This window comes from Podarcis tiliguerta, assembly GCF_965153285.1.
Source record: "Podarcis tiliguerta genome assembly, chromosome: 8".
Taxonomy (NCBI): Eukaryota; Metazoa; Chordata; class Lepidosauria; order Squamata; family Lacertidae; genus Podarcis; species Podarcis tiliguerta.
In genome coordinates, this window is record NC_139541.1 from 86,368,988 (window position 1) to 86,394,844 (window position 25,857).

General features: G+C 48.8%; 2 protein-coding genes across 2 annotated transcripts in view; one reads left to right on the forward strand and one right to left on the reverse strand.

Moving 5' to 3' along the window:
- LOC310684215 (uncharacterized protein) overlaps positions 1 to 25,857 on the forward strand; it is a 43,967-nt gene that overhangs the window by 9,023 nt on the left and 9,087 nt on the right. The window lies entirely within an intron of this gene.
- Positions 16,138 to 25,230, reverse strand: LOC310684316 (uncharacterized protein). The gene is made up of 6 exons (XM_083455256.1): positions 25,212 to 25,230; positions 23,452 to 23,955; positions 22,836 to 22,917; positions 21,120 to 21,202; positions 20,696 to 20,822; positions 16,138 to 19,339 (listed from the first exon to the last, which is right to left on the reverse strand). Exons 2-6 carry the CDS (start codon positions 23,863 to 23,865, stop codon positions 18,090 to 18,092), a joined length of 1,956 nt encoding a protein of 651 aa, XP_083311382.1. The 5' UTR covers positions 23,866 to 23,955; positions 25,212 to 25,230; the 3' UTR covers positions 16,138 to 18,089.

A 25,857-nucleotide genomic window follows, 5' to 3' on the forward strand; every position in this document is an offset into this window, starting at 1 on the left:
GTTGTCCTTCAGCGTTGCCATGGAGGCAGCTAGGTGATAAGAAGAACCGTCCTTCTCACTTCCTCTGTCACTTCCTCTCTTCGCTGGCCTCCTCTCCTAGACTGGCTGCCATGGAAACCTGGTTGGCTGCCACGAGGACTTGGCTGACTGCCATGGGAAGCGACCTTGGAGTCATCCTGCCCGACCTCTCTGGCTCTCCTCGGACAGGACCGACGCAGGTGTTCAACAGACCCGCAGACAAAGCAACTGCGAGTGGAAAAAGCCTGAACCGTGCCTTGTGGCTTGCCCCCCCCCCCCGGCTACCGGCAGGACACCCTGAGCCAGCTCAGCCCTCTCTGAGATGGCATTCTTCCTCATCACACAAACGACCAGTGGAAAACTTTTCAAACTTGCCTTTGGTCTTCTCTTTTTTTTCTTTTTCTTTTTTAATGATATTTATTAGAAATTTAATAATTACAGAAGAAGGAGAGAGAAGAAAAAGTACAATAAAAAAGAGAAAAAATAAAAATTAAAAAGTACATAGAACAACCCCTCCACCCCACTAGAGAAAAAGCAAAAATAATAATAATTTGCAGGGCAGCGGCTGAAGAAGGAGCCAAAAGGGGTTTCTTGTGTGTGTGATTCTTGTGGCTGATTAGCTGCTTTCCCTGGTCAAAGGTCAGAGGGGGCAGGGTTTCTGTTGAGGCAGGTGATTAGCTGTGGGAGGAGCTTATCAGTGTTTGCAGGGCAGCAGCTGAAGAAGGCTGATTAGCTGCTCTCCCTGTGCAAAGGTCAGAGGGGAGCTAGTCTCAAGCCCAACGACACATTCTCAAGATGGAGGGGGAGAGAACAGCTGCAGTCGCCTGCGGTTCCTGCGCAATGTTTGCCATCTTGCCAAAGGTGGCAGGCAGCTTTACGTGCAGCAATTGCATGTTGATTGCCCTCCTAAAAGACAAAGTCCAGCAACTGGAGGAACGTGTAGCTACGCTCCAAAGAATTAGAGAGCTGGAGCTCTTCTTGGAAGCAACAGAGCACACCGTCTCCACCAAGGAGGAGACAGGGGACTCCCCTGAGAAGGAGGCTAGTTCACCAACACAGGAGCCCGTTATGTGGAGAAACGTGACTCAAAGAAGTAGGAGGCCCAGGGTTCGCTCTGATTGTCTAGAAATACACAATCGCTTTGAGGTCCTCTCCCCTAGCATGGAAGACGAAGAGCAGACTCCATTTGAGGATCTCTCCCTCATTACAGTCGATCACGTATATGAAGATGAGCAGCAAAGTCAGTCCTCAGGGAATGTGCAGGCGACCTTGGAACGGACCGCTCACGGAAGAACCAAGACCAAACCTAAGAGAAGGCGTGTAGTGGTGATAGGGGATTCCCTACTGAGGGGAACAGAAGCAGTGATCTGTGGGCCTGACAAGATGTCTCGGGAAGTGTGCTGTCTCCCCGGGGCTAAGATCCAAGATGTAACTGAACGACTGCAAGGAATCATAAAACCCACTGACAAATACCCCTTCCTCTTGGTTCATGTGGGAACCAATGACACTGCAAGCAATAGCCTCCAGAAGATCAAAAGAGACTACGAGGCTCTGGGCAGGAAATTGAAGCAATTAAATGCACAAATCGTCATCTCATCTGTCCTCCCAGTTGAACGACGTGGCCCAGGGAGAGAGAGGAAAATAGTGGAAGTAAACAGCTGGCTTCGCAAATGGTGTAAACAGGAACGGTTTGGATTCTTAGATCACGGACTGCAGTTTCTTGAGGATGGACTTCTGGCAAGCGATGGGCTGCACCTCACAACGGTTGGGAGGAATGTTTTTGCCAAAAAACTAAGAAACCTCATCAGGAGGGCTTTAAACTGACTAATGTGGGGGAGGGAGACAGTGCTCCTGAAGGAAGGAGTCTATTAATTGATGAAGATGATCATCCAAATGTCATAGACCAAATGGAGCAAACAGCAAGCAGACCTAGTGGTGGGAGGAAAAAATCCTTAAATAAGAGACACGGGGGAATGACTAATGGACTTCAATGTCTGTACACTAATGCACAAAGCATGGGAAATAAACAAGATGAGCTTGAGCTCTTGGTACAGCAAACTAAATATGACATAATAGGCATCACTGAAACCTGGTGGGATAAGTCCCACGATTGGAATGTAAAAATGGAGGGATACAATCTATTTCAGAGAAACAGACCAGACAAGAAAGGAGGAGGAGTGGCGTTATATGTCAGGGATGTGTATACCTGTGAAGAGATCCAAGATTTAGAACCTCAAAGCCAAAGTGAGAGCATTTGGGTCAAAATTAAGGGAGAGAAGAATAATAGTGACCTCATTGTGGGAGTTTACTATAGATCCCCAAGCCAAACAGAGGACATAGATGATGCCTTCCTGGAACAGATGGCCAAGCATGCAAAAGGAAGGGAGATAGTAGTAATGGGGGACTTCAATTACCCAGATATTTGTTGGATGTCAAACTCAGCCAAGAGCATAAGGTCAAACAGATTCCTCACTGGCCTTGCAGACAACTTCATTGTCCAGAAAGTGGGAGAAGCAACCAGAGGAACAGCCATTTTAGATCTGGTCCTAACCAATGTCGATGACCTGGTTAATGGGGTAGAAGTGGAAGGATCATTAGGCGCAAGTGATCATGCTCTTCTGAAGTTTACTATACAACGGAAAGGAGCAGCCAAGCATACTAGGACTCAATTTCTTGACTTTAAGAAAGCCGACTTCATAAAACTTAGGGAAGTGCTGGGTGAGATCCCATGGACAGTAATACTAAAAGGAAAGGGAGTTCATGATGGCTGGGAGTTTGTTAAGAGGGAGATAGTAAAAGCACAACTTCAGGCAATACCAATGAGACGGAAACATAGAAGGTGCCTAAAGAAGCCAGGGTGGCTATCTAAAGAACTTTTAACTGAGTTAAGATTAAAAAAGGATGTGTACAAAAAATGGAAAAGGGGGGAAACCACCAAAGAGGAATTCAAACAAATAGCCAGCACGTGTAGACACAAAGTCAGAAAAGCTAAAGCACAGAATGAACTCAGGCTTGCTAGAGAGGTTAAAAGCAACAAAAAAGGCTTCTATGGGTATGTTCGTAGCAAAAGGAAGAACAAAGAAACAGTGGGGTCACTCAGAGGAGAAGATGGTGAAATGCAAACAGGGGACACAGAAAGGGCTGAACTCCTCAATGCCTTCTTTGCCTCAGTCTTCTCCGATAAAGAAAACAATGCCCGACCTGAAGAATTTGGAGGAAATGATTCAGCAGAGGAAACACAGCCCAGAATAACTAAGGAGATAGTACAAGAATACTTGGCTAGTTTAGATGTATTCAAGTCTCCAGGGCCAGATGAACTGCATGCAAGAGTATTAAAAGAACTGGCAGATGTGATCTCAGAACCACTGGCAGTCATCTTTGAGAATTCCTGGAGAACAGGCGAAGTCCCGGCAGACTGGAGGAGGGCAAATGTTGTCCCTATTTTCAAAAAGGGGAAAAGAGAGGACCCAAATAATTACCGCCCAGTCAGTCTAACATCAATACCAGGGAAGATTCTGGAGCAGATCATTAAGCAAACAATCTGTGAGCACTTAGAAAGGAATGCTGTGATCACCAATAGTCAGCATGGATTTCTGAAAAATAAGTCATGTCAGACTAACCTGATCTCATTTTTTGACAGAATTACAAGCCTGGTAGATGAAGGGAACGCAGTGGATGTAGTCTACCTTGATTTCAGCAAGGCATTTGACAAGGTGCCCCATGATATTCTTGTAAAGAAGCTGGTAAAATGCGGTCTTGACTATGCTACCACTCAGTGGATTTGTAACTGGCTGACTGACCGGACCCAAAGGGTGCTCATCAATGGTTCCTCTTCATCCTGGAGAAGAGTGACTAGTGGGGTGCCACAGGGTTCTGTCTTGGGCCCGGTCTTATTCAACATCTTTATCAACGACTTGGATGATGGACTCAAGGGCATCCTGATCAAATTTGCAGATGACACCAAACTGGGAGGGGTGGCTAACACCCCAGAAGACAGGATCACACTTCAAAACGACCTTGACAGATTAGAGAACTGGGCCAAAACAAACAAGATGAATTTTAACAGGGAGAAATGTAAAGTATTGCACTTGGGCAAAAAAAATGAGAGGCACAAATACAAGATGGGTGACACCTGGCTTGAGAGCAGTACATGTGAAAAGGATCTAGGAGTCTTGGTTGACCACAAACTTGACATGAGCCAACAGTGCGACGCGGCAGCTAAAAAAGCCAATGCAATTCTGGGCTGCATCAATAGGAGTATAGCATCTAGATCAAGGGAAGTTATAGTGCCACTGTATTCTGCTCTGGTCAGACCTCACCTGGAGTACTGTGTCCAGTTCTGGGCACCACAGTTCAAGAAGGACACTGACAAACTAGAACGTGTACAGAGGAGGGCAACCAAAATGGTCAAAGGCCTGGAAACAATGCCTTATGAGGATCGGCTAAGGGAGCTGGGCATGTTTAGCCTGGAGAAGAGGAGGTTAAGGGGTGATATGATAGCCATGTTCAAATATATAAAAGGATGTCACATAGAGGAGGGAGAAAGGTTGTTTTCTGCTGCTCCAGAGAAGCGGACACGGAGCAATGGATACAAACTACAAGAAAGAAGATTCCACCTAAACATTAGGAAGAACTTCCTGACAGTAAGAGCTGTTCGACAGTGGAATTTGCTGCCAAGGAGTGTGGTGGAGTCTCCTTCTTTGGAGGTCTTTAAGCAGAGGCTTGACAACCATATGTCAGGAGTGCTCTGATGGTGTTTCCTGCTTGGCAGGGGGTTGGACTCGATGACCCTTGTGGTCTCTTCCAACTCTATGATTCTATGATTCTATTCTAAAAACCCTTCCATTTTTCACAATTCTATCCTTCAATGACTTATTTCCTCGACCTCCTCCCACCTCCCTTTTTTGTATTCCAGTTAATAATTAAGTCAGCAAATCCTTTCCATCTTTCACTGCTTACTATCATTTAATTATCTTAAACCATTTTAACCTTATCTTCCCATCAACATCTTAAAAATTATCTATACTTCACTCTAGTAAAGAGAGAAAAAAAAGAACCTTAAATCTTAAACCCTTAAATCCTAAAATCTTAAGTCCTTATCATATTTCAACTAAAGTCATATAAATTCATTCCACCATCTCCCAACATTCCTTAATTATACAATATTATACTAAATAATGTTTTAAAAAATTTCCAATCTTCCACCGTCTCTTCTCCCTGGTGTCGGATTTTGTCAGTCTTTTCTATCAATTGAATATAGTTCATCAACCTGGTGCTCTTGTGTCCGAGGCTCTTAACTCTTCTCCCTGCCCTGCCTGCAAGTTTCTTTTAGTACCAAATATTAAGTCCCAAAGGGCTTTCTTCTCAAGAGCTCCTTTATCCCATCTCAGCATGTTTGCCCATGCTCCATATTCAAAGTTGTAATCCAGGAGATGTTCCAAGGCATACTCCACAGGCCCTTTAAGGTTAAAGAACTCCACTTTTCCAGTCTTTCCCACAGTGCCTCCCTCCAACAGAAAATCTACCCATCTTGCCTTATTCAGTCCAAGCGGGGCACTGTCTCTCCAATTCTGGCTCTCAAACTCCATCACCTCAGAATTCAACTTATGTCCATCAATTTGATTCAGTGGGGCCAGGGCCTCCACTTGAATTTCTTCTTGAGGAACAGAAACAATTTGTTCCATCTTCTTCTCCAAAACTTGCCGTTTCAAAGTTGGTTCCTGAATCACATCCCGAGCAGTTCCTGTAGAATTACTCACTTTTTGTTCCAAGTCAGATACACTTTGTTCCAGGTCAGAAACATTTTGTCCCCAGGTGTCCAATTTCTTTATCATCAAGTCCGTCTTTTCATGTAATTACTCCAACAGAGCATTTATTTTGTCAAGCGCGTTCACTAGAGCTTCTTGTTTTTCCATTCTTATCCAAAGACTTTCCAAGGTCGCTTATTTCTCAGCCTTTGTTTCTTAGTGGAAAATTCCACTTCACAGTTATAACAGTTGCAAAAGTTTCAGAAGCTCTCTCTATAGGCAACAGTTTCTATTTTTTGTTATTCCAAAGCAAAATCCAGTAACAAAATTACTATTCAGCTTTTCTTCTTTTTAAATAACACAAGAACAATGCAAAAAAGTATATATCTCAATTCAACCGTCCATCAGGATATATTCCATTCCCCGTTGTTAGTTTTTTCAGATCGTAAAACTTTTGACAGCCCGATCCCAGGCTTGAGACAGTGGTAAATTAACTCGTCTCCCCCCCGGCCTACAACTAGACCCCGCCGTCATCAGGTTCAAGGCCCACCAGGTCCCATTCGCCCTCAAAACCCCGCATTGACAAGGAATTAGACTGGCTTGTGGAGCAAGGAGTGCTCTAGCCGGTGCCTAATGCCCCCCAAGAAACCCCAATCATCACACCTGTCAAGCCCAATGGCTCAGTCCGCATCTGTGCAGACTACAAATGTACCATAAACGCCCTTACAGCTCATGCATACCCGGTGCCAATGGTCAGCCATGTCCTCGCCACCCTGGCGGGGTCTAAAATTTTTGGCAAGCTGGCCCAGGCCTATCAGCGGTTGTCAGTGGACAAGGCAACTGCGGAGGCACGGACGATTGTAACACACAGGGGTGTGTTCCATGTCAAGCGGCTGCAATTTGGCGTCTGCGTGGCCCCAGGCATGTTCCAAAATCTAATGGACTCTCTCCTCAAAGGAATTCCCGCCATCACCTCCTTCTTCGATGATGTGTTGATCACCGCGGCCATGCTGGGGGAGTTTGGGGACACACTCCGCACCGTTCTGCACTGTTTCCAGACGGCCGGCCTCAAGATGAAGCAGGAAAAGTGCCTCCTAGGAGTGCAACAGGTGGATTTTCTAGGATTTACGGTGGATGCAGATAGAGTCCACCTGACCGGGGACAAGATGAGGACTATTTGCAACGCCCCTGCACCTAAGGGAGAGGCGGAACTCCAGGCCTTCTTGGGACTATTGAACTTATGGAGGATTCCTGGTGGGAAATTGCAAGGAGGCTTGGACTGAGGAATCCCAAGAGGATAGCAGAAGGGTGAGGCCCATAGAGCAGGAGGAGCGGGTAAGGGAGGCAGAACTAGGAAGTCCAGAAGTGACTGAGGCTGAGCAGCCACAGGAACCAGAACCACAACCAAGTGGACCAGTGGCGTTCAACCCAACGACCCCGTCACAGCCGGCAGCCCTGGAACAAGAGCCAGAACCAGGAACCCCTACTGAGAGACACCCAAGACCACAAGGCATACGTAGGTGACCGGCATATCTCAACGACTACGAATGCTAACCTTCTGGGCGCAACGGGAACGTAGAGGGGAGGGGGGTTATGTACTAAGCCTGGAGTCTAGAACAATGGGCAAGTAGAATCCTAGAATGCAACAACTGATTGGCTTGCAGGAAAAGAGCAATCAGGCTCCAGGAGGGAAGCAGAATCAGCCAATCAGACAGGACTAATTGTGTAAATAATGTAGATAAAAGCCTGAGGTTTGGGGGCCATTAAATCACTGCTTTACAAGCTGCAATAAACAGCATGAAATCACAACAGGACTCCAAGTATATTTTAGAGAATATAATGCATCTTTGGTTGGGATTCTCCAGCAAGGAGATTGAAGATGGTTGCCAGTCAAAGGGTAGTTTAAGATGCGCGGGGGGGGGGGAGAGCTCCTTGTGAAAGGGGGGGCAGTTTTGGGAGACATTCCAGCCGTGGCATTGGCAGCCAGATGAGGAATCCTGGAAGAGGACACTCCAGGCTCATCTAGTCCAACCCCTGCAATTCAGGAACCCCAGTTCTTAGTCCTGCCAGCTCCCTTGAACTGGGCAACTCAGATGCCTGGAGCAGCGCCCCGTTGGAGAGCAGCCTTGGGTCGCCTCTGGAGCTGGCGGGACCTTTTGGACGGCTGTTTCCATCCCGCCTGCCTTCTGCTGGCAGGCCCAGTTGGGAGTTATAGCGCAAAGCCCATTGAGGGTGCCTGGTCCTGGAGGTGGTTTTCAAGTTGGAACTATGTTTTGATCCTTTCCTAAAGGAGATGCCACAAAGTGTGTGTCGAGAGGGTGTCTTTTCAGTGCCAGGATACAAGGTGCTCTCTTGACCTGGGAGCCCAATCTCTCTCCCCCACCCCTAGAAAATGGGGTCTTCCCCTCATCCTCTCCTTGCAGGACCCCCTTTTCCTTCCTCTTTGCTCAGGGAGTCGGAACCAACTCTCTCTCAAGGGACCCTGGAGCCAAACACAGAGTTTTCCTCTAGCTCCTCAAGCAAAGGGTGGGAAGGAACACATTCTTGTTGCTCTTGAGATGTACAGAAATCTGTTCCCCGCGGAGAAGCTTGCCAGGCCCACAAGGTCCCTGCAGGGAGAGAGCAACCAGCAAAAGGGTTAAGTGGCACCGAGCTGGCTTCCTAGAGAGGAATAAAGGGAGGAGGCTCCCCAGAGCAAAAGCTCCGCCCCCATCGGGGCTTTTGTCTCTTTGCTCCACAAGTGCTGCCTGGGGGAGCCTTCTTGGATCCGGTGAGTCACTTTGGGGAGATGGGGGGTCCCAGGACTGCAGGGGAGGGTCCCCCAAAGAAGACACCTCTGGGGCCCTGGCTCCTGAGAGAGAGAGAGAGAGAGAGAGAGAGAGAGAAGGGAGCAGGGCGAGCTCCGCTTTGCAAGGGCTTAGAAGAACAGCCATGAGGGCCAGGGAGTCATGATGAGGGACACCCAAAGTCATCTAGCCCACCCCCGGCCAGGCAGAAATCATCTGCCCAGCTTGGGGCTTGAACCCAGGGGCCTGAGATCAAAGAGATTCGTGCTCTACCCACTGAGCTCTCCTGCCTTGTTCGGGTTCATTTCTGGAAGAGTCAGAGAGAGAGAATGTGAGCTTGATTTGCTCCTCCTTGCAAGGTTTAAAAGGAACTGAGCTGCATTCCTAGAGAGGACAGGGAATGGGGGGGGGGGGGACGAGTGTCAGTATATGGAATCATCACCGCTGCTGACAGCCAGATTGTTGACATCACATGATGCGCCTATCTGTGGGAAAGAAGAGTTTCCCAGGACGTTCACAGGCTGGATAAGTCTTTGTGAAGAGTGTAACTTGAAACCTTCCGACTGCGCATGTTCAGGAAGTTTGTCAGACTTGCTGGAAGAACTGAACTGAAAGGACATGTTTTTCTCTGGTGCTGTAATGTCAGAAATAAACATCATGTAAATAGATTTCTGACTTGTTTTTTCCCCCCTGCGGAAACAGGAGAGAGGGGGTTGTGCATTTTACCCACGCTTGGGAAAATGTCGCCTATCAAAATCTCCCTGGTCTGTCTGGATGTCAGCCAGAGGAGGTTACCGGTATGCAAGCTCCGAGGACAGGGAGAGGGGCCAGCCTCTATGGAGGGGGCTTGCAAACTGACAATATGGTAGCAGAGCCTGATGGTTGCCACAACAAGTGGTTGCATGGCTGAGACTGTGAAGCACTGCTAAAGACGGCTGAGGATCCAGGTGGGAGTCATTTTTTGCTGATAAGCAACGTTCAACGGACCTCTGCGATTGCTGATTTATGGCTGGATGGTGAACGCGAATTGAAAAGTCTTTGGTTCACGGAGAAAAAGGCTCCTGTTTTGGATAAAACAGAGCGGAGAGAAGCCACATATTTCGCATTCCAGAGCAACTGATAAAGTTCTGCCGTCTTCTGCCAAGTTCCGTTGCTAAGCGACAAGACGTGAGTACTTTTTGAGCTAAATTTATGAGCCGGTTAGTTTAAAAAGCAGAGAGCAAAGAAGCTTCAAAAGCAAAAGCAAGGCTGAGTTTTTTCAGCAACGCTTGTTGTAAACATTTTAGCAGCATGGGGGCTAAAAGGAGGAATAAATGGAGGACAATATCCCTGTCCCCCCAGAAAAGCTCTTCTTGCTCTTTTTGTGGAGGGTCTAGGCCCCTCTTGAAGGACCTTTGCCTTGCTCCAATCAGGTTGTATATTTCCACCCCTTGGGACGGGACCCAAATAGTTTACTTGCCTCATTTTGAAAACTGGCATTTTGAAGCTTGGAGAATTAGGCCTGCACACCATCAGCTTTTACAGTGGTACCTCGGGTTAAGTACTTAATTCGCTCTGGAGGTCCGTTCGTAACCTGAAACTGTTCTGGGGCCTCCTGCTGCTGCCGGAACATGATTTCTGTTCTCATCCTGAAGCAAAGTTCTTAACCTGAGGTACTATTTCTGGGTTAGCAGAGTCTGTAACCCGAGGTACCACTGTACATACTTTACATTTGCTGAGGCAAAATCTCCACCCCCCAACATTGCTTGCGGCAGTTCTGCCCTCGCCTTAATCTCCTCCATTTTTAAAGGAAGCCTCATCATCTCTAATTCAATATATTAGGATTCTCCTCAGACGCAGCAGCTGAGTCATCCTGAGTCTCTTTGGCTTGGCGCTTGCTGGTCATTTTCTGACAGGAATTTTTTCTCTTTTTAATCAAAGAACTTCACTCCTTTATACTGGTTGCTCTGTGTCTCTGGGTACGTTTCTCTGTGGGTTTTTACTTAGTATCACGGCTCTTTCCCCCCCCCGGCACCCTTGGGCCCGCCCTTCAGGGTTCTTGTTTTGAGACCCCACTTCCTCCCTGGGTTACTTTTTCTGGAAGGGACAGAGTATTGCTGCTCCCCCTAAGTCTCCTTTGATTTCATCTCCCAAGGTAGAGACTTCAGTTACTGTTTTCAGCCTAAATGAGCAGGAACCTCTTGAAAACATTGCTCTAACTGATCAGCTGTTTGAGCTCATCTAACTTTCCTCCCATCTGTCCAGAGCTTTGTCAATTCGGCTGCCCAGTTGGGCATAAGTCTCTCTTGGTTTCCTCTTAATTTCACGAAAGGCTTTTTGGCTTTGTTCTGCCGTCAGTCCAAAGCGCACTTTCACTCTCTCCTTAAATGTGAGGGAATCAGAGGTTTCATCCTCTCTGAGATCTGAGTATATTTCACTCCAAATTCCACATCTTTGTGGGCGTAAGTGCAGCATCCAGTTTTCCTCATGAATGTTTCAGTCTGCCAATCTGCTCAAAACTAAATAGGATCTGTGTGGGTTTTAACTTCCTATCCCACCTCTGCCCTCAATTAATATGCGACGACGCAAGGGCTCTTTTCCCCCGGCAGCCTTGGGCCCGTTCTCTCTCTTAAATATAGTGCACCCACCTCACAGAACACAATTCCCACAAATGCCCTCCAACTACCTCAGATTATCTTTGTCAGAATATGAGATCATCGCAGCTGCCGACAGCCAGATTGTTGACATCACATGATGCGGCTATCTGTGGGAAAGAATTTCCCAGGAAGTTCACAGGCTTCTCAGAGCTCTGTGAAGAGTGTCATTTGAAACCTTCCGTTTGCGTTTGTACAGGAAGTTTGTCAGACTTGCTAGAAGAACTGAACTGAAAGGACGTGTTTTTCTCTAGTGCTGTAGACAGAAATAAAAGAATGTAAAAGAGACGTTTCTGTCTGTCTCCTTTTCCCTGCTAGGGAAGAAGCAGGAGGAGGGGGTGTGCATTTACCCACGCTTGGGAAAATGTCGCCTATCAAAATCTCCCTGGTCTGTCTGGACGTCAGCCAGAGGAGGTTACCGGTATGCAAGCTCCGAGGACAGGGAGAGGGGCCAGCCTCTGTGGAGGGGGCTTGCAAACCAACAATCTTGTGGGGGACTCGCGTGAGGTAAAACTTACTAATTGGGAGTCTCAGGCAAGATTTGTTCAAATAAACATTAACAATTTTATTTAACAAGGAAGTTTATGACATGAGTGGATAAAACGTAGGATATTTCAGTTTACAATGTTATTTCCCTTCAAGGTTTTCTCAGTTGTTTCACACTTAAGGCTTTGGCTCTTAACAAGGTGGCACTTTCTGCCAGTTACCCTACTCCCGAGGTACTCCAAGCAAAAGACCCAAGGGATCTCTGGTTTGGGAGTCTTCTCTTTCTAGAAGGATCTCTCCCCTCCTGACTGGGATGAGACCTCAGCAGCCGGTCTCTTTCCAGCTCCTCCTCCTCCTCCTGGCTCAGCCTCCCAGTTCATTCCTGGCCTGATTTACTCTCCCAGGACACCACACACTGTCCTTCCCACTAAGCTCAGAGACTCCTTTCTCTAGCTGGTGATCTTTTCCTCAGAGTGGATGTTTCCACCCAGAACCAGCTCCTCTCACTCCCCATCTTCCCCACCTCCCTCCAAAGCTCCTAGCCATGGGGGGAACTGGGCCCAGGTCTCCTTCCTCCAGCTCCAGGGCTCTTAGTCTGTCCAATAACCAAATGGGGCGCCTTTGGGTGTAGGATATTCTCCTAGGTGCCCCAACCCACCACTTTCCCTGAGCTTCTTGCAGCCTGATGCCAACAAACAGGTGTGTGTGTCCTGCTTGTTGGCAAGTAAAGCAACACCCCTCCCTGGTTGGGATGGAGGGTCTCGCCTCTGGAAAGGTGGAAATGACCATCCAGCCATGTGGTTGGTCAGGGGCCCAGGACCCTCCTGAATCTTCTTCTGAGGGTCTCAGGATGGGTGATGAATTTCGGGGAATTGGATTGGCAGGCAGTGCCCCTCTGCATTTGTCCCTGCTCTGCCCCTCAGTGCAATGAGTTCTGGGCAGACCTGCAGAATTCTCCAGTTCTAGGATTCCGCGACACCCCAGATCACTCTCTGTATGTGGGAAGGGACTGCACCAGAGCTGTGAAGTCACTGAGGGGGGAAGAGGAGACAAGAAGAGCAAGCTTTCTCTGGGCTAAAAACCAAACACCCCAGAAGGAGCAGGAAAGGCCCAGAGGGGGAGGGGCTCTGGAAGGACATCCCCCTGGCAGGCCTTTTCCTCGCCAGGCTCTCCGGGCACCAGATAGGCTTTCATTTTGATGCCAAGGACATTCTGAGTCAAGAGGCAAATGGTGGATCTTATTCTAATTGCCCCAGCTAAAAACCTGTGAAGAAGGTATTAAACATCTTGGCCAAAGACTTGCAAGTCACAGTTCTGGGTAAGTAGTAGGAATTCTTATTGGGCACAAGATGTGGCAAAGAACCCAGCTGCAAACTCTGCCTGACTCAGGAGGAAACCTTCGGCCAGGGCCACCGCCTGGGAACTGGTCTCCGCTCCACATTCCCTCACCCAGCTCTCCATCTCCAGAGGAAGGACAGCCAGGAACTGCTCCAAGATCACCAGGTCCAGCATCTCAGCTTTCGTGTGCCTTTCTGGCTTCAACCATTGATGGCAAAGGTGGTAGAATTGGCTGCAAACCTCTCGGGGTCCTTTGGCCTCCTGGGAGCAGAACTGCCTGAGCTGCTGGCTCTGCACCTCTGAGCAAAGGGTGTCCTCCTGACCCGGGTTCTTCCTCACAGTGTTTTCCCAGAATCCTCCACTGCTTCCAGTTTCCAGGGCATGGCCTCTTCCTGCTTCAGGGCCAGCTGAGTCTTGCTCATCCATCTCTGTTCTCGGGAGATCGGAAGGAGTCCCTAGGTCTTCTGCCAAGTTCTGCCTGTCCTACTGAGAGGTGCCAGAGAATCCTGTAAAGCAAATGCATTCTTCTACTCCAAGATTGATACACAGTCAGGAGAAGAGAAATGTTCCCTGGGCCAGCATGGATGAGTCTGAATCACAGCCCAGACTCGGAGTTCAAGCACTATATTCCCATATTCTGAAGACAGACTTCTGTCTTTGTTCTGAGGGCAACTCTCTCCCCCTTCAGAAGCATGGCTGCCTCCCACTGGGGGGCCTGGAGCCATCGCTAGCCCTCTGCTCCTCCCTGAATTGGCCTCATCCTCTTCTCAAGCCATCTCTTCCTCCTGTGGCAGGGAGTTCCATGGGTCTAACTGCGCACTGCGAGATGGAAGGACTTTCTTTAGCACAGAGGCCAAATCTTTATTTCTGCCTCCAAATGCTTCCATCTGGCTGCCACCTGGGCTAAGGAACTTGGCTGATTCCTCAATCCCATCAGGGTTCCTCTGCAGGCCCTTTTCTTCCTGACTCAGTGACCCCTCCCCAAAGGAGCAAGAGTTGCAGACCTCGTGTTACTTGCAGCCTCCCTGGCTTTGCAGAGAGAAGGGGGGGCAGAACCTCTTAGCCCTGGCTTGGGGTTCCCCTTGCAGGAGCTGAGCAGAGTCCCCACGGATCCGCCCCCTGCAGCCCTGGGACACCCCTGCCCCACTTCTCCCCAATGCACCCTAGGGCAGAAAAGAGGAAACTCACCAGATGCCAGAAGGGAAACTGAGGCAGCTCCAGCAGGAGACCAAAGCCCCCTCCCCCTCTTGCAGGGAGGACCTGTTTCTGCCCCCCTGCAGCCCAGTTCTTTTTTAACCTTGCAAGGTGGAGCAAACCAAGCTCACATTCTCTCTGAGGCTGTTCCAGGAGGAGCCATGTGCATCGCGGACATCCAGAAATGAACCCGAACAAGGCAGGAGAGCTCAGTGGGCAGAGCATGACTCTCTTTGATCTCAGGCCCCAGGCTGGGCAGATGATTTCTGCTTGGCTGGGGGTGGGCTAAATGACCTTGGGGGTCCCTCATCATGACTCCCTGGCCCTCGTGGCTGTTCTTCTGAGCCCTTGCAAAGCAGAGCTCGCCCTGCTCCCTTCTCTCAGGAGCCAGGACCCCAGAGGGGTCTTCTTTGGGGGACCCCCCATCTCCCCAAGGCGACTCACCAGATCCCAGAAGGCGCCCCCAGGCAGCACTTGCGGAGCAGAGAGACAAAAGCCCGGATGGGGGCGGAGCTTTTGCTCTGGGGAGCCTCCTCCCTTTATTCCTCTCTAGGAAGCCAGCTTGGTGCCCCTTAACCCTTTTGCTGGTCCCTCTCTGCCTGCGGAGGAGCCCCGGGTGTGGCGCAGGCGCAGAGCTGCTCCCTCGGGGGACTTTGGGGGCCTGGCAAGCTTCTCCCTCCACAGGGAACAGATTTCTGTACATCTCAAGAGCAACAAGAAAGTGTTCCTTCCCACCCTTTGCTTGAGAAGCCAGAGGAAAACTCTGCAAGTGTTTGGCTCCAGGTCCCTTGAGAGAGTTGGTTCCGACTCTGAGCAAAGAGGAAGGAAAAGGGGGTCCTGCAAGGAGAGGATGAGGGGAAGACCCCCTTTTCTAGGGGTGGGGGAGAGGGATTGGGCTCCCGGGTCAAGAGAGCACCTTGTATCCTGGCACTGAAAAGACACCCTCCCGACACACATCCGAGGGTGAAAGGGGCTGGCCAATCTTGGAGCCGCCACTGAGACACAATTCCTTAATGTCCATGCCAAAATTATGGACAGGAGTGAGCCTGTATCAAGCTTCAGGCGGCACGGGGCTGCCTCTATCTGTGCCTTGATGTACATTTTTTTCGCATTAGAATGAGGCAACTGGTATACCTGCCAGTCTGTGATCTTCGTCGAGTTACCTTGGGACTCTTTGGTCGGCCATCTGGTTCGAGGCGTCGGTTGCTAAAGCCTCCTCTAGGGCAGCCTGTAACGTCAGGTCCTTCTTGGCATAGAGGCACCACTGCAGCTTCTCATCCCTCAGGCCGCTCATGAGACAGTCGCGGAGCATGTTCTCCAGCTCTGTGACGTTGCAGAGCCGGGCAGCCTGGCAGAGGGAGGTCACATTCCCAGTTATGGTTTCTCCGGAGACCTGCCGCTTTGCCTAGAAGGCATTTCAACACGCTACGACCGAGGGTTGTTGCGAGAAGTGCCCCTTCAGCCTCAGAGGAGATAAAGGCCAGTCAGCCCAGTCCCAGGTTGCGGGAGCAACGACGTTGGAAACCTGTTTCTGCCAGCACCCAGACCTGTTTCTCCGGAGTTCCCAACCACGCCCGGCTTCTTGCTTTGGACCCCGCTTCCCCCTTGGTGGGCAGTCTGCAGACCCTCAGCCCAGGACCGGACTTTGACCACGCCTCACGGTAACCCCCCCGGGACCAGCGCACTGTGTCTCATGATGTCCTTTGCCTCCAGGAGGAACTAGACGCGGGTGGCGTATCCTTCCCAGTCTCCTGAGGCTGGGCTGAACGGCATGAAGCGGTTGTCTGTCGCCATTCTGGGTCCTTGGGTCCTGGAGCTGTAGCCGGGATGACCGGTGCTATTCTGTGTTGCCTGTGGCGGCTGTGTATGTTGTGCGGCAGACAGCTCAGCAGGATCCCACCTTCATCGCCAGTGAAATATATTCGGAGCCCTGTAGTGATTTCATGCTCTTTATTGCAGTTTGTAAAACAGTGATTTAATTGCCCCCCAAACCTCAGGCTTTTATATACATTATTTACACAATGAGTCCCATCTGATTGGCTGATTCTGTTGGGATACTGCCAGGGAGACAGAGGCATCAGGCCTCCACGTCGTCTCTGGACGATCTCCAGTCTCCCGTTGGAACAGCATCAGTCAATTAGCGGCACGAGCCTCAGACGCATTCCAAGACTCATGCACGCCCTTCTCGCAGAGTCTCCACAACGGAGGATTCACCCAGGAGAGCATATTTACAGCTTTATTCAACGTTGGTCAGAAGAAAGGAAAACATGACTGCTTGCATCCATGGCGAGGAAAACAGCCAGAACAAAAGCTATATACAAAACAGAAACTCCCAGTGAGCAGGAAGTAAACAGGCATGTGACGCACAGCAGCCTGTTCCCTTTTTTAAGGAGGAACGGAAATATCCGAACAGATTCTGCTTCCCTCCTGGAGCCTGATTGGTCTTTTCCTGCAAGCCAATCAGTTGTTGCATTCTAGGAACCTACTTGCCTATTGTTCTAGGATCCAAGCTTAGAACATAACATTCTCCTTCCTCCGTGTCCCCAATTCTTAAATAGGCTTTATTTCAAAAGAGGGTGGGGGGTAGAGAGGGCTTAGTCTTCCAAACAACCCTTTATCCATTAGTTAGTAGACAAGCTTCCCAGTGCAAGGAGAGGAAAGCAGACCTCTGAGCCCAGCCTGGCCCCCCACCAAATTCTGCCCTCATGCCTTGAGGCCCCAGATGGGCGGAGGAAGGCCTGGGGGGCAGCTGCTGGCTGGGACTTTGATTGGGGCAGGGTGGGGGCACAAGGAGAGGGAGACAGGAAGACCGGCCAGGGGGTGGCACTGGGGGGATTTATTCACATTGGTTATCTGCCAAAAAACCACCACCCCCGGCTGTGAGGAGGGTGGCGCCTCCTCCATGAATTCCTCTTCCACTCCCAGCCACTCCGCTGAAACCTTTGCTAAAATCCTGCTCTCCTCCCTCCTCTCCGTCTCAGAGGCTGGGCTTTCTGTCTCATCTCAAGAACCGCCAAAGCGCCCGCAGTTGCCTCTTATCTCCCACCCAAACCGTCCACATCAATCCTAAGTGTCTCCTGTTCTGATTTCCATTTTTTGTCTTCTTTTCCAGCTTTTCAGACTTCTCCCTTCCTTTCATGGAGACATCTAGTGCTTCTGTTTTCTTTGTCAGTGTCTCTGCTTTCGTGGGCAAATTTGTCACCATTTAATGATTTTTAGCGATTCGGGCTAATATCTTCTCCAAATTTAACACAGGCCTGGTGTTAACTGTTTTTGAACTGGCATATTCAAAATCTCCCTCTCCCTTGTTCTCAAAGCAGGCTATTTTCCAGCAGCAGCTTATCAGTTTGTCAAGGTCACAGAATAACTCTTTCCCAAGAGATCCTGTTTCCTGCATTTTTCCAGCCCTCCCTCTTCCTTCCAGCCTGATACCCAACACACATAAGATGTTTAAGATAAAATCCAATTTCTCAAATTAAGATTTGCATTAAACAAATAAACCAAATAATTACTTTAAGAGAGGAACCATAAAACAAAAAAAGAAATAATGTGTTCAAGAGGACCTAGCAATTTAGGTGTCCAGATAAGAATAGTTGTCTTGCAGGAATCCAATTCTCTTTAAGTGGCTCAGAGTAGAATAAATATTTTCCTTCAAAGAGAAACTTACTTGTCCAAACCTGTCTTGATTTTAGCTTTTCCAGCCAGCTCTAAGTACTTTTAAGAGCTCCAATTCTATTTTTTAAAAGAACTTTAAAAATGCGACCAGACTTTCATAAATCCCTCCGAACACACTCTTGGCACTGAAATAGTTTCTACCCTGTGTGAATTCTCTGATGGGAAATGAGATTGTTGCTTTGACTGAAGCTCTTTCCACATTCCAGGCACTGCTAGGGTTTCTCCCTTGTATGAATCCTTTGATGGGAAGTGAGTTCAAAGCTCGTCCTGAAGCTCTTTCCACATTCCACGCACTGATAGGGTTTCTCCCCTGTATGAATTCTTTGATGGGAAGTGAGATTGGAGCTGTTCCTGAAACTTTTTCCACATTCCAAGCACTGATATGGTTTCTCCCCTGTATGAATTCTACGATGGGAAGTGAGGTCGTAGCTTTGACGGAAGCTCTTTCCACACTCCAAGCAGTGATAGGGTTTCTCCCCTGTATGAATCCTTTGATGGGAAGTGAGTTGGGAGCTCTGACTGAAGCTCTTTCCACATTCCAAGCACCGATAGGGTTTTTCCCCTGTATGAATCCTTTGATGGAAAGTGAGATGGGAACTCTGATTGAAGCTCTTTCCACATTCCACGCAGTGATATGGTTTCTCTCCTGTATGAATTCTACGATGGGAAGTGAGATCGTGGCTGTGACTGAAGCTCTTTCCACACTCCAAGCAGTGATAAGGTTTCTCCCCTGTATGAATTCTACGATGGGAAGTGAAACCGCGGTTTTGACTGAAGCTCTTTCCACACTCCAAGCAGTGATAAGGTTTCTCCCCTGTATGACTTCTACGATGGGAAGCGAGACTTTCTTTCCAGGTGAAGCTCTTTCCACATTCCACGCACTGATAGGGTTTCTCCCCTGTATGAATTCTACGATGGGAGTTGAGAGAGGAGCTTTCAGTGAAGCTCTTTCCACATTCCACGCACTGAAAGGGTTTCTCCCCTGTATGAATCCTTTTATGGGAAGTGAGCTTGGCCCTCTGACTGAAGCTCTTTCCACATTCCACGCACTGATAGGGTTTCTCCCCTGTATGAATCCTTTGATGGGAGGTGAGAGAGGAGCTTTCAGTGAAGCTCTTTCCACATTCCATGCACTGAAAGGGTTTCTCCCCTGTATGAATCCTTTGATGGGAAGTGAGCTTGCCCCTCTGACTGAAGCTTTTTCCACATTCCAAGCACTGATAGGGTTTCTCCCCTGTATGAATTCTACGATGGGAAGTGAGATCATGGCTGTGACTGAAACTCTTTCCACACTCCAAGCAGTGATATTGTTTCTTCTCAAGGGGATTTCTTTGATGGGAAGTGGAATGGGAGCTCTGACTGACGCTCTCTCCACAGTCTGAATCCTGATATGGCTCCTCCACTGTGTGGATTTCGTTGCGGTCTCCCTTGTTCTTCATTTCCAATTCATCCCCACCTGAAACTAAGAGGCAAACGGATTAGAGTCTCGGGAAGAAGTGCAGCCCTAAATTATGAAACAATGCTAATTAATGCTTGGGACAGAGAAAGAACTGAAGGGATTTAGATGTTATAATATTCCTTTTGTTATGTATAGTTTCGTATACAAATCAAGTTGAATATTAGATGTTTTCTCTCTCAGGTTTTTAAAAGTACAGCTTAACCCAGTAACATCATTTTGTTCAAATTTAAATATGGATCTGTACTATCTTCATAAATAAAATAAAATAAAATAAAATTATTTTAAAGGTGGCCAAAGCGGGAAAATTCCCTGTTCAAAACTAAGATATATAGTAGTATCTCGGGTTACGTACGCTTCAGTTTACATACGCTTCAGATTACAGACTCTTCTAACCCAGAAATAATGCTTCAGTTTAAGAACTTTGCTTCAGGATAAGAACAGAAATCATGCCGCGGTGGCGCGGCGGCAGCAGCAGCAGGAGACCCCATTAGCTAAAGTGGTGCTTCAGGTTAAAAACAGTTTCATGTTAAGAAAGGACCTCCGGAACGAATTAAGTACTTAACCCGAGGTACCACTGTATTCAATATGCTAAGTTGTTCAATACGCAGTAATAAATCTAAACAAATTTTAAGAGCGGACATCCAGAAAGAATTAAGTTCTTAACCCGAAGTACCACTGTACTTAAATGTTACATTTTTGTGAGAAGTTACAGGGGACGAGGCAGGGGGCCTTCTCGGTAGGGGCACCCACCCTGTGGAACGCCCTCCCATCAGATGTCAAGGAAATAACTATGCAACTTTTAGAGGACTTCTGGAGGCACCTCTGTATCGGGAAGTTTTTAATGTTTGATTATGTCTTTCTATTTGTTGGCTGGGGCCACACCGTCAGATGGGCAGGGTAAAAATAATATTATCATTATCGTTACTACAGGGTTCATTGCCTGAGATTCAAAAAGCCTGGCTCTTTTCTGGGATGGAGTTTGTTTGGTTCAGTCGTGGAATCCGTGCCATCTCCAATGTCAAGTGACTCTTTGGTCAACCAGAGAGAGACAGAAGCAAGAACAAAAGCAGGAAACTTGACTGAAGCTACCTCAACATCCCAAATCACTCTGAATCCTACATTTAAGAAGGCCTGGGCAGTTCAGACAGCCTGATTGTGGTTTTAAATGGCAGAACTGGAGGAAGAATATGCACAGGGAAAACAATCAATAGCCATCCATCCAAGGTTTGCTGTGGGAGTGTTAACATCCCAGGTGCTGTGGGTGGCGCTGTTGAGCCCCATCGAAATATCAGAGGTTTGTCACATAGAGAGATGTCTTGAATTACAAAGCAGATAGGATGACCCAATAGGGAGCCTTACCGAGAGAGTCCAAGATCCCACGATTCTCCTCCATGACTTCCTGATGGAGAGCTCTCTGGTCAGGATCCAGCAACGCCCACTCCTCGTCCGTGAAATGGACAGCCACATCTTCAAAGAACACTGGACCCTAACAGAACAGGAAAAAGGCTGTCCTCTTAGAGAACATTCATGTGGCTCTGTTCTTTTCTACAGCGGCCAGACCCCTCTCTGCCTTCCTCATCCCTCTCTCCTGCTGCAGCTTCTGCCTCGGAGTCTGGGCTGCTCTCTGCCACAGACTCCCTCTGCTCCCTGAGCCCTCTTCCCTCTCCAGCTTCAGACCCCTCCTCCTCCTCCTCCTCCTCCCAGTCGGCTCCCTCTTCTCTGGCTCCTCCCACCATTCCTCTGCATCCAAGCAGTCCTTCCCCACAAGGCTCCTTCCCCCTACCTGATCTGGGTCCACAGCCGCTGCCTCCCCTCCACCACCATGAAAAGATGAAGGAGCAGGTCTTGGTGGCATCATTCCGTCACCTGGGAGAGACCAAGGTAAGTGGAAACCGTGAGCGCCTGCTTCTCTCAGAGGTGAAACAGTGCATCTCTAAGTACAGATGGGGCTTGTCCAAGTCTCTGCTCTGCTTTAATGGAGGCAGCGGGAGATCGTTGGCAAAGGAAAAACAAGGATGACTGAGGGTAATTCTCCTTGCAAGTTTCCCCCAGGGAAGGGGGGAACGGGCTTCACTCCCAGTTTGTCTCGGTACCAGGTTCCGGCTCCGGCATGGATTGCGTGAGGCAGGGAGGCGCTGAGTGCAAAAGCCCTTCGCCTGCCAAAAACCCTCCTTCACTGCCATTAAGAAGCAGAGGTTCTCCTGTCAATCAGAGCTCAATTTGGACTAATGTACAGGTTTTGCTGGAAGACATGAGATCATAAACTGCGGAATTGAACCAGCTGCAAGGTCTTTAAGGTTTGAATTTGAGAGAAGACTTCATTTGGTGCCAAAGATGGTGGGGGAGGGGAGCCTATGGCTTCTTTACACGAAGTTTTCTTTTCTACATTAATGACTTGGCAGCCCGCCATTGAATACTAGTTCAAAATATATATGGACAGGTGAGCAGGGATGAAACTGGATTGCAGATATGGAATATAACATCAAATGGAACTGTGTGTGTAAAACCAAAAAGGAAAAAGGGAGGGAAGCTCTATTTTGCAAAAGGTTTACGATGGAAAATTAGAGCTGACTCTTCCCCATCCTTTATTATATACAGACTGAACTGATTAATGCTAAAAGGACTTGGAATTTAATTTAATTGGATAAATGCACATTTATCTTTGGCCAGACAGAGGGATGTAAGGAATCTGAAAGGTGTGTAGGAGCTGATAAGGTTCATTACTGAGTCATTTGCAGTTTGACCGATCCCTTTCCTTCCCAGGCAGAGAAGAAAAATGGCGAAAACTGATTATTTATTGGGACAGTGTGATTTTTGCAGCTGCTGTTACAGTTGCCAAACAACGAAGCACAGGACAGAGCGATGGAGAATTTCTGAAACCTCAATGGGATATTAGCTCCGTCCAAGGAATGATGGAGAACAGCAACAACCAGGAAACGATAGACAGAACATTTTACAAGGACGGGGAAAAACATCACGAACAGAAAGATTGCCACACATGGGAAGAGTAAGGATATCGCTGGAGTGCCTCACTTGTAGTTTTATATATTATTTGATGTTTCAATACGAATGGAAGTCATTAATATTGCAGTTGTTGTATAAAGGATTGTTATCTTGACAGGAGTGTAATTGAAATTAATAAGATTTTGGAATGCAGCAATCAAGAAAATCATCAAACCATCGGTTTTAGCATGCGGGGGCCACCTATATTATATAATTTGATATCTTAAACTTTGGTATTACTAATTGTATTGTAATTTCGCATTGTTAGAATGAGGCTATTATTGGACTGTAAACTAATCAAATTACTATCGTAAACGTCTCCCCTGCTGAGTACATTTGGACATTTGTACCCATTTCATATAATAGTTGTGCAAAAATACATCTCCCCCCGCCCCTGAGCTCCAGGTGTCTTCCCCCAAAAGAAAGAAATCACCTACAGGTTTCAAAACCAAGAGAATGTGACAAAACGGGGGCGAAAACACTCCTTTCTCCTTACCCAGAGGCCTCACTCTGGCGTCCAACGGAGTCTTCTCTGCCTCAGAAGAATCAAGACCCATTTCTGCCAAAAGATCCTTCCTCTGAAAGAGCAACAAGGATTCAAAACAGAGAATGGGGAGAAGGGTTAGAGAAGGAATGGCAGAGGAAAGCGCCTTCGGGGACAGAGGTGAAAGCTGCTTCCTGCTTCTGCTAGACTGGTGTCTGGGACTGGCTGCCAGGACCATGAAACATTGGTCCTCAAGGATCTTCACTGGCTCCCAGAACGTTTCCCAGCACAATTCAAAGGGTTGGCCTCAAAGGCCCAGTATACGCAGAGGAGCGTCTCCATGAACTGAGGTCCAGTTCCGAGGGTCTTCTGCTGATTCCCTCCCTGTGATAAGTGAAGTTACAGGGAACCAGGCAGAAGACCTTCTCCACAGTGGCCCCCACCCTGGGGAATGCCCTCCCATCAGGTGATAAGGAGATAAGAAAATGCATAACTTTTAGAAGACATCTGATGTCTTCTTATGCTTTTATATGTTCCAAAAAAGGATGGGCCTTTAGGAAATGATTTGGGAATACTCTCCCTCCTCTTTGGAGCCCCTTGGGAGTATCCAGAGGAAAGTCTCTCTCACCTGCTGCTCTGCCTGCTTCCTCTCCTCTGCCTGACTCAGGAGGAAACCTTCGGCCAGGGCCACCGCCTGGGAACTGGTCTCCGCTCCACATTCCCTCACCCAGCTCTCCATCTCCGCTGGAAGGACAGCCAGGAACTGCTCCAAGATCACCAGGTCCAGCATCTCCGCTTTTGTGTTCTTTTCTGGCTTCAACCATTGATGGCAAAGGTGGTAGAGTCGGCTGCAAACCTCTCGGGGTCCTTTGGCCTCCTGGTAGCAGAACTGCCTGAGCTGCTGGCTCTGCACCTCTGAGCAAAGGGTGTCCTCCTCACCTGGGTTCTTCTGCACGGAGTTTTCCCAGAATTCCCCACCGCTCCCCGTTTCCATGGCATGGCCTCTTCCTGCTTCAGGGCCAGCTGAGTCTTGCTCATCCATCTGGGCTCTCCGGAAGTCTCCAAGAGATCGGAAGGAGCCGCTTGTTCCTCTGCCAAGTTCTGTGTGTCCTAATGCAAGCTGCAGAAAATCCTACGAATCAAACACACGATTCTATTATAAGATCAATACACAGCCTAGAGAAGAAGAATGTTCCCTGAGGAAGCGTGGGGAGAGGAGGAGGAAGAAGAAGTCATAACTGTGAATGACAAGTGAGTGTAATCTGGAGCCAAGGTAACAGTGGGGGTCCCTCCCAACCCCACTTCATAGTCCAGAGCTTCGCCCCAAGCCAGCCATATCTGCTTGGGTGGCTTGGTGAGCAGCAGGGCCCATGTCTAGCTCCAGCCACCGTCCCTTGGGGACTTCCTGCTCTGGATCCGAGGGGACGGTGGCCAGGCCCTCTGGGTGGAACTGCCCTGGAAGACGCCTCGGAAACTGGACTTTCCGTCAAATAAAGAATTAGGAAGGGGAAATGGCCGACATACAGAGATTTATGAATAGAGAGGGAAGGGAAGCTTCCTGGTGTTTCCCTCCTAATATACTTCTCTCTCATAATAATGCCCCTCCTAATATACTTCTGCCTCACAATTATGTCCCTCTTAATTCACTTCTCCCTCATAATAATGTCCCTCTTAATATCCTTCTCCCTCATAATAATGTCCCTCTTAATCTCCTTCTTCCTCATAATAATGTCCCTCTTAATCTCCTTCTCCCTCATGTCCCTCTTAATATACTTCTCCCTTATAATAATGTCCCTCTTAATCTCCTTCTCCCTCATAATAATGTCCCTCTTAATATACTTCTCCCTCATAATAATATCCCTCTTAATATACTTCTCCCCCATGTCCCTCTTAATATACTTCTCCCTCATAATTATGTCCCTCTTAATATACTTCTTCCTCATAATAATGTCCCTCTTAATACACTTCTCCCTCATGTCCCTCTTAATCTCCTTCTCCCTCATAATAATGTCCCTCTTAATATACTTCTCCCTCATAATAATGTCCCTCCTAATATACTTCTCCCTCATGTCCCTCTTAATTCACTTCTCCCTCACAATCATGTCCCTCTTAATTCACTTCTCCCTCACAATAATGTCCCCCTTAATATCCTTCTCCCTCATAATAATGTCCCTCTTAATACACTTCTCCCTCTTAATAATGTCCCTCTTAATCTCCTTCTCCCTCATGTCCCTCCGAATGTCCTTCTCCCTCCTCACTGTCTTCCCGTCCCGCCTCCCTGGCCTGAGGTCCCTCTGCCTCCCTCCCGGACCCCCCAGCCTCTCTTCCCTCCCCTTCCCGCCTCCCGGGGCAGGGAGTTCCCCAGGCTTCCCCCGAGAGGAGACCCACCACACTCCGGCAGGCGAAGGCCAGGCCGGAAGGGACGTCAGAGGGGAGGAGGAGGAGGAGGAGGAGGGGGAGCGGCCCGCCTTCCTTTCCTGTCCTCTCTAGGAAGCCAGCTCGGCGCCCCTTAACCCTTCTCTCTCCCTGCCGAGGAGCTGCTCCTCCCGGGGGGGGGGGCAGGGAGGAACCCGGGCCTGGGCGCGTGTGCGTGTGAAGGGGGAACCCGTGTCCGGGAGGAGGAGCACGTCTCTCTGCCCGGGGCTGCGAAGGGGCGTCTGGGCGGGGGGAGGGGGTCTTGGGGGGGCAGATGGGGGACCCGGGGGTGTCTCTTCTGGGGGGGGCGAGTCTCTCTTGGGGGCTGCGCGGCAGAGAGCCCTGTCCCAGCAAGAGGGGGTCCTTCCTTGCCTGGTTGAAGGAGCTGTGAAGACACGCTGATTCCAGAGGATGAGGAGCGTCAAACACACCGTTTAATCCACACGCGTCTGGCACCCGGGGTTGGCAACCCAAGTCTAAATCCAATTCCCACATTTATGAAACGGAGGTATTTTGCGGGGGTTGGGCACCCACAAACCTATAACAATGTCACCGGAGGGGGAATAAAAGGCTTCCCAGGAAAATCCCCTCGGCTGCTCCTGTGCTGCTTCCAAGGCGA

Excerpts from the sequence above, each read along its gene's own strand:
- LOC310684316 (XM_083455256.1), bottom strand. The coding sequence starts at position 23,865 with ATGGATGAGCAAGACTCAGCTGGCCCTGAAGCAGGAAGAGGCCATGCC. Across the intron at positions 21,203-22,835 it reads CGCCAGAGTGAGGCCTCTGG|GTGACGGAATGATGCCACCA; the intron begins GTAAGGAGAAAG and ends GGTCTCTCCCAG. Across the intron at positions 20,823-21,119 it reads CGGCTGTGGACCCAGATCAG|GGTCCAGTGTTCTTTGAAGA; the intron begins GTAGGGGGAAGG and ends CTGTTCTGTTAG.